Consider the following 13611-nt stretch of genomic DNA (forward strand, 5'->3'; position numbering starts at 1 on the left):
TCCCTCTCGGTATCACAGAAACGTTAATCAAACCACCCCTTAGTCTTCTCAATTCCGGGGAATATAACCCTGGATTGTGTCATCCCTCCTCGGAATTTAACCCTCGCCGTTCCAGGTATCACTCTGGTGATCCCACGCAGCGCTCCCGGCAAGGACAATGGACGCCACAGTCCCGTGCCGAGGGGGTTTAGCCGCCTGTCTCCCGGTGCTGGCATTGTCGAGAACGACGCTGTTATTAAATGGGCCTCAGCTGTCTTCCAGGGTCAGCTGACCCATGACCTCTAACCCCTGTGTCCAATGGGGGATGTTTGCGGATGGCTGCACAATGTTCAGCACCATTCGCTACTCCTCAGATAATGAAGCCGTCCCTGTCCAAATGCAGCGAGACCTGGACAATATCCAGGCTTGGGGCTGGCAAGTGGCAAGTTACATTCACGCCACACAAGCCCCAGGCAATGACCATCTCCTACAAGAGAGGATCTAACCACCGCCCCTTGACATTCAATGGCATTACCATCGCTGAATCGCCCACAATCAACATCCTGGGGGTTACCATTGATCAGAAACTGAACTGGACCCAGCCACATTAATACTGTGGCTACCAGGGCAGGTCAGAGGCTGGGAATCCTGCGGAGAGTAACTCACCTCCTGTCCCCCTCAAAGCCTGTCCACCATCTCCAAGGCACAAGTCAGGAGTGCGATGGAATACTCTCCACTTGCCTGGATGAGCGCAGCTCCAACAACACTCAAGAAGCTCCACACCATCCAGGACAAAGCAGCCCCGCTTGATTGCTCCCCATCCACAAACATTCACTCCCTCCCCCACCGACGCACAGTGGCAGCCGTGTGTCCCATCTACAAGATGCACTGCAGCAACTCACCAAGGCTCCTCAGGCAGCACCTTCCAAACCCACGGCCACCTCCATCTAGAAGGACAAGGGCAGCAGATACCTGGGAACCCCCCCACCTGGAGGTTCCCCTCCAAGTCACTCCCCACCCTGACTGGGAAATATATCCTGCCTTAGAGATTTCTACACCATCCTGTGACAGCTGGGGCGGGCACGAGAGATTGATAAGGGTTGAATGACAACCTCTGACTGACCTTTGCTCTCTCTCTCTTTTTTTTCTTTCTCCTCATCCCTCTCTCTTCCTCAATCTCACTCTTTCTCTCTCTCTCCCTCTCGCTCTCGCTCTGTGTTTCTCCTTTCTCTATCTTTCTTTCCCTCTCTCCCTCCTTCTCCCTCTTCCTCCTTCATTCCCTCTCTCCTACCTCTCTGCCTTTCCCTCTCCCTCCTTTGCTCCTTCTCTCTGTCACTCTCCCTTTCTCCCTCCCTCTCCCCCTCTCTTTTCCTCTCCCCTTCTTTATCTCTCTCCCTCTCTTTCTCCTTCCCTCACTCTCTCTGTCCACACCCCCCCCCCCCCCCGCCCCACCCTCTCTCTCCCTCTTTCTTTCTCTCTTCTTCTGCTTCTCTCTGTCTGGATCTCTTTCCACCTCCCTCCCTCCTTTATTCCCATCCGTATCCAGGCATGTGTCTCCAGAAACCCTTCCTGAAGCGTTCGTGGCATTTCTATGGCAACGAGCCGGCTCCGCTGATAGCGAACTCGAGCGAGAACGTGAGGACGATAAATTCCTGGGTCGCGGAGAAGACGCATGGGAAGATCACCCACCTGGTCGATCAGGTGTCTGCCGACACCATTCTGATGCTGCTAAATGCCGTCTACTTTAACGGTGAGTGGCCTTTTTAATATTTCTGCGTCAGGGACCCTGTTTAAAGAGGGAGTCTCTCCGTCAGGGACCCTGTTTAAAGAGGGAGTCTGTCCGTCAGGGACCCTGTTTAAAGAGGGAGTCTCTCCGTCAGGGACCCTGTTTAAAGAGGGAGTCTCTCCGTCAGGGACCCTGTTTAAAGAGGGAGTCTCTCCGTCAGGGACCCTGTTTAAAGAGGGAGTCTGTCCGTCAGGGACAGTGTTTAAAGAGGGAGTCTCTCCGTCAGGGACCCTGTTTAAAGAGGGAGTCTCTCCGTCAGGGACAGTGTTTAAAGAGGGAGTCAGTCTGTCAGGGACCCTGTTTAAAGAGGGAGTCTCTCCGTCAGGGACCCTGTTTAAAGAGGGAGTCTGTCCGTCAGGGTCCCTGTTTAAAGAGGGAGTCTGTCCATCAGGGACCCTGTTTAAAGAGGGAGTCTCTCCGTCAGGGACCCTGTTTAAAGAGGGAGTCTCTCTGTCAGGGACCCTGTTTAAAGAGGGAGTCTCTCCGTCAGGGACAGTGTTTAAAGAGGGAATCTCTCTGTCAGGGACCCTGTTTAAAGAGGGAGTCTGTCCGTCAGGAACAGTGTTTAAAGAGGGAGTCTCTCCGTCAGGGACCCTGTTTAAAGAGGGAGTCTCTCCGTCAGGGACCCTGTTTAAAGAGGGAGTCTCTCCGTCAGGAACAGTGTTTAAAGAGGGAGTCTCTCCGTCAGGGACCCTGTTTAAAGAGGGAGTCTCTCCGTCAGGGACCCTTTTTAAAGAGGGAGTCTCTCCGTCAGGGACCCTGTTTAAAGAGGGAGTCTCTCCGTCAGGGACCCTGTTTAAAGAGGGAGTCTCTCCGTCAGGGACCCTGTTTAAAGAGGGAGTCTCTCCGTCAGGGACCCTGTTTAAAGAGGGAGTCTGTCCGTCAGGGACAGTGTTTAAAGAGGGAGTCTCTCCGTCAGGAACAGTGTTTAAAGAGGGAGTCTCTCCGTCAGGGACCCTGTTTAAAGAGGGAGTCTCTCCGTCAGGGACAGTGTTTAAAGAGGGAGTCTCTCCGTCAGGGACCCTGTTTAAAGAAGGAGTCTGTCCGTCAGGGACCCTGTTTAAAGAGGGAGTCTGTCCGTCAGGGACAGTGTTTAAAGAAGGAGTCTCTCCGTCAGGGACCCTGTTTAAAGAGGGAGTCTCTCCGTCAGGGACAGTGTTTAAAGAGGGAGTCTCTCCGTCAGGGACCCTGTTTAAAGAGGGAGTCTCTCTGTCAGGGACCCTGTTTAAAGAGGGAGTCTCTCCGTCAGGGACCCTGTTTAAAGAGGGAGTCTCTCCGTCAGGGACAGTGTTTAAAGAGGGAGTCTCTCCGTCAGGGGCCCTGTTTAAAGAGGGAATCTCTCCGTCAGGGACCCTGTTTAAAGAGGGAGTCTCTCCGTCAGGGACCCTGTTTAAAGAGGGAGTCTCTCCGTCAGGGACCCTGTTTAAAGAGGGAGTCTCTCCGTCAGGGACCCTGTTTAAAGAGGGAGTCTGTCCGTCAGGGACAGTGTTTAAAGAGGGAGTCTCCCGTCAGGGACCCTGTTTAAAGAGGGAGTCTCTCCGTCAGGGACAGTGTTTAAAGAGGGAGTCAGTCTGTCAGGGACCCTGTTTAAAGAGGGAGTCTCTCCGTCAGGGACCCTGTTTAAAGAGGGAGTCTGTCCGTCAGGGTCCCTGTTTAAAGAGGGAGTCTGTCCATCAGGGACCCTGTTTAAAGAGGGAGTCTCTCCGTCAGGGACCCTGTTTAAAGAGGGAGTCTCTCCGTCAGGGACAGTGTTTAAAGAGGGAGTCTGTCCGTCAGGGACCCTGTTTAAAGAGGGAGTCTCTCCGTCAGGGACAGTGTTTAAAGAGGGAGTCTCTCCGTCAGGGACCCTGTTTAAAGAGGGAGTCTGTCTGTCAGGGACCCTGTTTAAAGAGGGAGTCTCTCCGTCAGGGACCCTGTTTAAAGAGGGAGTCTCTCCGTCAGGGACCCTGTTTAAAGAGGGAGTCTGTCCGTCAGGGACCCTGTTTAAAGAGGGTCTCTCGGTCAGGGACAGTGTTTAAAGAGGGAGTCTCTCCGTCAGGGACCCTGTTTAAAGAGGGAGTCTCTCCATCAGGGACAGTGTTTAAAGAGGGAGTCTCTCCGTCAGGGACCCTGTTTAAAGAGGGAGCCTCTCCGTCAGGGACCCTGTTTAAAGAGGGAGTCTGTCCGTCAGGGACCCTGTTTAAAGAGGGAATCTCTCCGTCAGGGACCCTGTTTAAAGAGGGAGTCTCTCCGTCAGGGACCCTGTTTAAAGAGGGAGTCTCTCCGTCAGGGACCCTGTTTAAAGAGGGAGTCTGTCCGTCAGGGACCCTGTTTAAAGAGGGAGTCTCTCCGTCAGGGACCCTGTTTAAAGAGGGAGTCTGTCCGTCAGGGACCCTGTTTAAAGAGTTTATAATGGATTGGTGAGCACGGATGTTGATGGACGAACGTGGGGGGGGGGGGGGGGGGGTGCGGCCTGGCGGGGGTAAAACCTGCAGGGATTCCTGGGCATTCGGGAACGGTTTGGGAGCGAGGGAGATTGTCAGCCTCAGGGTGGGTAGGCCTCAGGCCTCTCGACGATCTGGCTAATCAGCGCCTGCAGGAACACACGTCCCGTTTGTCCGCACAGGTACCTGGAAAGCCAAGTTTAACAAGAAGGACACCAAGATGGAACACTTCTGGGTGACCAGTGACAAGAAGGTGACGGTGCCAATGCTTCAGCAAAGCACGTACCCGCTGGCATCGATATATCAACCGGAATTGAACGTCAAGGTAAGGAAAATGGCGACGAGGAGAGATCAATGCTGCGCCCACAAGGGAATGCTGGGAAATCTGTATACGACTGTTTTCACCAAGTTTGTCTCCCTTTCCCTGGCCAACAACAGATATTTAAATGATTTCTCCAGCCGTTTCTGCAGACTAATATCTGCTATCCATTCTTTAATCCCAGCCTGGGGTCCATCAATAAACAGGATTGTTGGATCACTATCAAACCAGATTTGTCAAATCGAAAGGCAAAGTTTAACATACAGAGCAGGTCAGAGGCTGGGAATCCTGCGGAGAGTAACTCACCTCCTGACCCCCCCAAAGCCTGTCCACCATCTCCAAGGCACAAGTCAGGAGTGCGATGGAATACTCTCCACTTGCCTGGATGAGCGCAGCTCCAACAACACTCAAGAAGCTCCACACCATCCAGGACAAAGCAGCCCCGCTTGATTGCTCCCCTTCCACAAACATTCACTCCCTCCCCCACCGACGCACAGTGGCAGCCGTGTGTCCCATCTACAAGATGCACTGCAGCAACTCACCAAGGCTCCTCAGGCAGCACCTTCCAAACCCACGGCCACCTCCATCTAGAAGGACAAGGGCAGCAGATACCTGGGAACCCCCCCACCTGGAGGTTCCCCTCCAAGTCACTCCCCACCCTGACTGGGAAATATATCGGTCGCTCCTTCACTGTCGCCGGGGCAACAGCCTGGAACTCCCTCCCTAACAGCACAGTGGGTGCACCTACTCCGTAGGGTTTGCAGCGGTTCAAGAAGGCGGCTCACCCCCACCTTCTCGAGGGGCAATTAGGGATGGGCAACAAATGCTGGTTTAGCCGGTGACACCCACATCCCGGGAATGTATTTTTTAAAAGTATGAAATATGTAAGTAGAATAGTTACTGCACACACTCACTCCTAAACATACACACTCACATACACTCACTCCTAAACATACACACTCACATACACTCACTCCTAAACACAGACTGACACGTACACACACACTGACACACACCCACACACTCACTCCTAAACACAGACTGACACGTACACACACACTGACACACTCACACACACTCACTCCTAAACACAGACTGACACGTACACACACACTGACACACTCACATACACTCACTCCTAAACACAGACTGACACGTACACACACACTGACACACTCACACACACTCACTCCTAAACACAGACTGACACGTACACACACACTGACACACTCACACACTAACACACTCACATACACTCACTCCTAAACACAGACTGACACACTCACACACACTGACACACTCACATACACTCACTCCTAAACACAGACTGACACACTCACACACACTGACACACTCACACACTGACACACTCACATACACTCACTCCTAAACACAGACTGACACACTCACACACACTGACACACTCACATACACTCACTCCTAAACACAGACTGACACACTCACACACACTGACACACATACACACACTCACTCCTAAACACAGACTGACACGTACACACACACTGACGCACTCACACACACTCACTCCTAAACACAGACTGACACGTACACACACACTGACACACTCACACACACTCACTCCTAAACACAGACTGACACGTACACACACACTGACACACTCACACACACTCACTCCTAAACACAGACTGACACATACACACACACTGACACACACCCACACACTCACTCCTAAACACAGACTGACACGTACACACACACTGACACACTCACACACACTCACTCCTAAACACAGACTGACACGTACACACACACTGACACACTCACACACTAACACACTCACATACACTCACTCCTAAACACAGACTGACACACTCACACACACTGACACACTCACATACACTCACTCCTAAACACAGACTGACACACTCACACACACTGACACACTCACACACACTGACACACATACACACACACACACTCACTCCTAAACACAGACTGACACGTACACACACTGACACACTCACACACACTCACTCCTAAACACAGACTGACACGTACACACACACTGACACACTCACACACACTCACTCCTAAACACAGACTGACACGTACACACACACTGACACACTCACACACACTCACTCCTAAACACAGACTGACACATACACACACACTGACACACTCACACACACTCACTCCTAAACACGGACAGACACGGACACACACACTGACACACTCACATACACTCACTCCTAAACACAGATTGACACGTACACACACACTGACACACTCACACACACTCACTCCTAAACACAGACTGACACGTACACACACACTGACACACATACACACTAACACACTCACATACACTCACTCCTAAACACAGACTGACACGTACACACACACTGACACACTCACACACTAACACACTCACATACACTCACTCCTAAACACAGACTGACACGTACACACACACTGACACCCACCCACACACTCACTCCTAAACACAGACTGACACGTACACACACACTGACACACTCACACACACTCACTCCTAAACACAGACTGACACGTACACACACACTGACACACATACACACTAACACACTCACATACACTCACTCCTAAACACAGACTGACACGTACACACACACTGACACACTCACACACTAACACACTCACATACACTCACTCCTAAACACAGATTGACACGTACACACACACTGACACACATACACACTAACACACTCACATACACTCACTCCTAAACTCAGATTGACACGTACACACACACTGACACACTCACATACACTCACTCCTAAACACAGATTGACACGTACACACACACTGACACACTCACATACACTCACTCCTAAACACAGACTGACACGTATACACACACTGACACACATACACACTCACACACTCACACACACTCACTCCTAAACACAGACTGACACGTACACACATACTGACACACTCACACACTCACTCCTAAACACAGACTGACACGTACACACATAATGACACACACACACACTCACTCCTAAACACAGACTGACACGTACACACACACTGACACACATACACACTAACACACTCACATACACTCACTCCTAAACACACACTGACACGTACACACACACTGACACACATACACACTAACACACTCACATACACTCACTCCTAAACTCAGATTGACACGTACACACACACTGACACACTCACATACACTCACTCCTAAACACAGATTGACACGTACACACACACTGACACACTCACACACACTCACTCCTAAACACAGACTGACACGTATACACACACTGACACACAAACACACTCACACACACTCACTCCTAAACACAGACTGACACGTACACACATACTGACACACTCACACACTCACTCCTAAACACAGACTGACACGTACACACATAATGACACACACACACACTCACTCCTAAACACAGACTGACATGTATACACATACTCACACACACACACTCACTCCTAAACACAGACTGACACGTACACACACACTGACACACACACACACACACTCATTCCTAAACACACACTGACACACATACACACTAACACACTCACATACACTCACTCCTAAACTCAGATTGACACGTACACACACACTGACACACTCACATACACTCACTCCTAAACACAGACTGACACGTATACACACACTGACACACATACACACTCACACACTCACACACACTCACTCCGAAACACAGACTGACACGTACACACATACTGACACACTCACACACTCACTCCTAAACACAGACTGACACGTACACACATAATGACACACACACACACTCACTCCTAAACACAGACTGACATGTATACACATACTCACACACACACACTCACTCCTAAACACAGACTGACACGTACACACACACTGACACACACACACACACACACTCATTCCTAAACACAGACTGACACGTACACACACACTGACACACACACACACACTCACTCCTAAACACAGACTGACACGTACACACACACTGACACACACACTCACTCCTAAACACAGACTGACACGTACACACACACTGACACACACACACACACACTCACTCCTAAACACAGACTGACACGTACACACATACTGACACACTCACACACTCACTCCTAAACACAGACTGACACGTACACACACACTGACACACTCACATACACTCACTCCTAAACACAGACTGACACGTACACACACTGACACACATACACACTCATTCCTAAACACAGACTGACATGTACACACACACTGACACACATACACACTCACACACACTCATTCCTAAACACAGACTGACACGTACACACACACTCACACACACACTCCTAAACACAGACTGACACGTACACACACACTCACACACACTCACTCCTAAACACAGACTGACACGTACACACACACTCACACACACACACACTCACACACACTCATTCCTAAACACAGACTGACACGTATACACACACACACACTCACACACACTCATTCCTAAACACAGACTGACACGTACACACACACTGACAGACTCACACACACTCACTCCTAAACACTCACTCACACATACACGCAGGGGCAGAATGGGGCCTCCTCCTGTTACTGTGTAATGGACTGGAGAATGGGCTGAATGGGGCCTCCTCCTGTCCCTGTGTAACAGGCTGGAGAAGGGGCTGAAGGGGGCCCCCTCCTGTTCATGTGTAACAGGCTGGAGAAGGGGCTGAATGGGGCCTCCTGTTCCTGTGTAACAGGCTGGAGAAGGGTCTGAATGGGGCCTCCTGTCCCTGTGTAACAGGCTGGAGAAAGGGCTGAATGGGGCCTCCTCCTGTTCCTGTGTAACAGGCTGGAGAAGGGGCTGAATGGGGCCTCCTGTCCCTGTGTAACGGGCTGGGGAAGGGGTTGAATGGGGCCTCCTCCTGTTCCTGTGTAACAGGCTGGAGAAGGGGCTGAATGGGGCCTCCTGTTCCTGTGTAACAGGCTGGAGAAGGGGCTGAATGGGGCCTCCTCCTGTTCCTGTGTAACAGGCTGGAGAAGGGGCTGAATGGGGCCTCCTGTCCCTGTGTAACGGGCTGGGGAAGGGGCTGAATGGGGCCCCCTCCTGTCCCTGTGTAACGGGCTGGGGAAGGGGCTGAATGGGGCCCGTCCTGTTCCTGTGTAACAGGCTGGAGAAGGGGCTGAATGGGGCCCCTCCTGTCCCTGTGTAACAGGCTGGAGAAGGGGCTGAATGGGACCTCCTCCTGTTCCTGTGTAACAGACTGGAGAAGTCTGTTACACATGAACATATTTATGTTGTCTTTGTCGACAGGAATAGTGCCGGAAGACTGGAGGATAGCAAATGTTGTCCCCTTGTTCAAGAAGGGGAGTAGAGACAACCCTGGTAATTATAGACCTGTGAGCCTTACTTCGGTTGTGGGTAAAATGTTGGAAAAGGTTATAAGAGATAGGGTTTATAATCATCTTGAAAAGAACAAGTTGATTAGCGATACTCAACACGGTTTTGTGAAGGGTAGGTCATGTCTCACAAACCTTATTGAGTTTTTTGAGAAGGTGACCAAACAGGTGGATCAGGGTAAAGCTGTTGATGTGGTGTATATGGATTTCAGTAAGGCGTTTGATAAGGTTCCCCACGGTAGGCTATTGCAGAAAATAAGGAAGTATGGAATTGAAGGTGATTTAGCGGTTTGGATCAGTAATTGGCTAGCTGAAAGAAGACAGAGGGTGGTGGTTGATGGCAAATGTTCATCCTGGAGTTCAGTTACTAGTGGTGTACCGCAAGGATCTGTTTTGGGGCCACTGCTGTTTGTCATTTTTATAAATGACCTGGAAGAGGGTGTAGAAGGATGGGTTAGTAAATTTGCAGATGACACGAAGGTCGGTGGAGTTGTGGATAGTGCTGAAGGATGTTATAGGATACAGAGGGACATAGATAAGCTGCAGAGCTGGGCTGAGAGGTGGCAGATGGAGTTTAATGCGGAAAAGTGTGAGGTGGTTCACTTTGGAAGGAGTAACAGGAATGCAGAGTACTGGGCTAATGGCAAGATTCTTGGTAGTGTAGATGAACAGAGAGATCTCGGCATCCAGGTACATAAATCCCTGAAAGTTGCCACCCAGGTTAATAGGGCTGTTAAGAAGGCATATGGTGTGCTAGCCTTTATAAGCAGGGGGATTGAGTTTCGGAACCACAGGGTCATGCTGCAGCTGTACATAACTCTGGTGCGGCCACACCTGGAGTACTGCGTGCAGTTCTGGTCACCACATTATAGGAAGGATGTGGAAGCTTTGGAAAGGGTTCAGAGGAGATTTACTAGGATGTTGCCTGGTATGGAGGGAAGGTCTTACGAGGAAAGGCTCAGGGAATTGAGGTTGTTTTCGTTAGAGAGGAGAAGGCTGAGAGGTGACTTAATAGAGACATATAAGATAGTCAGAGGGTTAGATAGGGTGGACAGTCAGAGTCTTTTTCCTCGGATGGTGATGACCAACACGAGGGGACATAGCTTTAAATTGAGGGGTGAGAGATATAGGACAGATGTCAGAGGCAGTTTCTTTACTCAGAGAGTAGTAGGGGTGTGGAACGCCCTGCCTGCAACAGTAGTAGACTCGCCAACTTTAAGGGCATTTAAGTGGTCACTGGATAGACATATGGATGAAAATGGAATAGTGTAGGTCAGATAGGCTTCAGATGGTTTCACAGGTCGGCGCAACATCGAGGGCCGAAGGGCCCGTACTGCGCTGTAGTGTTCTATGTTCTATGTTCTATGAAGGTGCTGAATGGGGCTTCCTGTTCCTGTGTAACAGGCTGGAGAAGGGGCTGAATGGGGCCTCCTCCTGTTCCTGTGTAACAGGCTGGAGAAGGGGCTGAATGGGGCCTCCTGTTCCTGTGTAACAGGCTGGAGAAGGGGCTGAATGGGGCCTCCTGTTCCTGTGTAACAGGCTGGAGAAGGGGCTGAATGGGACCTCCTCCTGTTCCTGTGTAACAGGCTGGAGAAGGGGCTGAATGGGGCCTCCTGTTCCTGTGTAACAGGCTGGAGAAGGGGCTGAATGGGGCCTCCTCCTGTTCCTGTGTAACAGGCTGGAGAAGGGGCTGAATGGGAGCCTCCTCCTGTTCCTGTATAACAGGCTGGAGAAGGGGCTGAATGGGGCCTCCTGTCCCTGTGTAATGGGCTGGGGAAGGGGCTGAATGGGGCCCCCTCCTGTCCCTGTGTAACGGGCTGGGGAAGGGGCTGAATGGGGCCTCCTCCTGTTCCTGTGTAACAGGCTGGAGAAGGGGCTGAATGGGGCCCCCTCCTGTTCATGTGTAACAGACTGGAGAAGGGGATGAATGGGGACTCCTCCTGTTCCTGTGTAACAGACTGGAGAAGGGGCTGAATGGGGCCTCCTGTTCCTGTGTAACAGGCTGGAAACGGGGCTGAATGGGGCCTCCTCCTGTTCCTGTGTAACAGGCTGGAGAAGGGGCTGAATGGGGCCTCCTGTTCCTGTGTAACAGGCTGGAGAAGAGGTTGAATGGGGCCTCCTCCTGTTCCTGTGTAACAGGCTGGAGAAGGGGCTGAATGGGGCCTTATGTTTCTGTGTAACAGGCTGGAGAAGGGGCTGATAGTGGCCTCCTGTTCCTGTGTAACAGGCTGGAGAAGGGTCTGAATGGGGCCTCCTGTTCCTGTGTAACAGGCTGGAGAAGGGGCTGAATGGGGCCTCCTCCTGTTCCTGTGTAACGGGCTGGGGAAGGGGTTGAATGGGGCCTCCTCCTGTTCCTGTGTAACAGGCTGGAGAAGGGGCTGAATGGGGCCTCCTGTTCCTGTGTAACAGGCTGGAGAAGGGGCTGAATGGGGCCTCCTCCTGTTCCTGTGTAACAGGCTGGAGAAGGGGCTGAATGGGGCCTCCTGTCCCTGTGTAACGGGCTGGGGAAGGGGCTGAATGGGGCCCCCTCCTGTCCCTGTGTAACGGGCTGGGGAAGGGGCTGAATGGGGCCCCGTCCTGTTCCTGTGTAACAGGCTGGAGAAGGGGCTGAATGGGGCCCCCTCCTGTTCATGTGTAACAGACTGGAGAAGGTGCTGAATGGGGCACCCTCCTGTTCCTGTGTAACAGGCTGGAGAAGGGGTTGAATGGGGCCCCCTCCTGTTCCTGTGTAACAGGCTGGAGAAGGGGCTGAATGGGGCCTCCTGTTCCTGTGTAACAGGCTGGAGAAGGGGCTGAATGGGGCCTCCTCCTGTTCCTGTGTAACAGGCTGGAGAAGGGGCTGAATGGGAGCCTCCTCCTGTTCCTGTGTAACAGGCTGGAGAAGGGGCTGAATGGGGCCTCCTGTCCCTGTGTAATGGGCTGGGGAAGGGGCTGAATGGGGCCCCCTCCTGTCCCTGTGTAACGGGCTGGGGAAGGGGCTGAATGGGGCCTCCTCCTGTTCCTGTGTAACAGGCTGGAGAAGGGGCTGAATGGGGCCTCCTGTTCCTGTGTAACAGGCTGGAGAAGGGGCTGAATGGGGCCTCCTGTTCCTGTGTAACAGGCTGAAGAAGGGGCTGAATGGGGCCTCCTCCTGTTCCTGTGTAACAGGCTGGAGAAGGGGCTGAATGGGGCCTCCTCCTGTTCCTGTGTAACGGACTGGAGAATGGGCTGAATGGGGCCTCCTCCTGTCCCTGTGTAACAGGCTGGAGAAGGGGCTGAATGGGGCCCCCTCCTGTTCCTGTGTAACAGGCTGGAGAAGGGGCTGAATGGGGCCTCCTCCTGTTCCTGTGTAACAGGCTGGAGAAGGGGCTGAATGGGGCCTCCTGTTCCTGTGTAACAGGCTGGAGAAGGGGCTGAATGGGGCCTCCTGTTCCTGTGTAACAGGCTGGAGAAGGGGCTGAATGGGGCCTCCTCCTGTTCCTGTGTAACAGGCTGGAGAAGGGGCTGAATGGGGCCTCCTCCTGTTCCTGTGTAACAGGCTGGAGAAGGGGCTGAATGGGGCCTCCTCCTGTTCCTGTGTAACAGGCTGGAGAAGGGGCTGAATGGGGCCTCCTCCTGTTCCTGTGTAACAGGCTGGAGATGGGGCTGAATGGGGCCTCCTGTTCCTGTGTAACAGGCTGGAGAAGGGGCTGATTGGGGCCTCCTCCTGTTC

At 52.0% G+C, this 13611-nt stretch overlaps 1 protein-coding gene across 1 annotated transcript in view; it reads left to right on the forward strand.

The window, feature by feature from the left end:
* Positions 1–13611, forward strand: part of LOC119968064 (plasma protease C1 inhibitor-like) — a 50208-nt gene that overhangs the window by 23814 nt on the left and 12783 nt on the right. Inside the window, exons 4-5 of the mRNA XM_038801164.1 lie at positions 1526–1729; positions 4371–4513. Coding sequence (XP_038657092.1) covers positions 1526–1729; positions 4371–4513 — 347 coding nt within the window. The remainder of the gene's footprint in view (positions 1–1525; positions 1730–4370; positions 4514–13611) is intronic.

Source organism: Scyliorhinus canicula, chromosome 6 (assembly GCF_902713615.1).
Source record: "Scyliorhinus canicula chromosome 6, sScyCan1.1, whole genome shotgun sequence".
NCBI classification, from domain to species: Eukaryota; Metazoa; Chordata; class Chondrichthyes; order Carcharhiniformes; family Scyliorhinidae; genus Scyliorhinus; species Scyliorhinus canicula.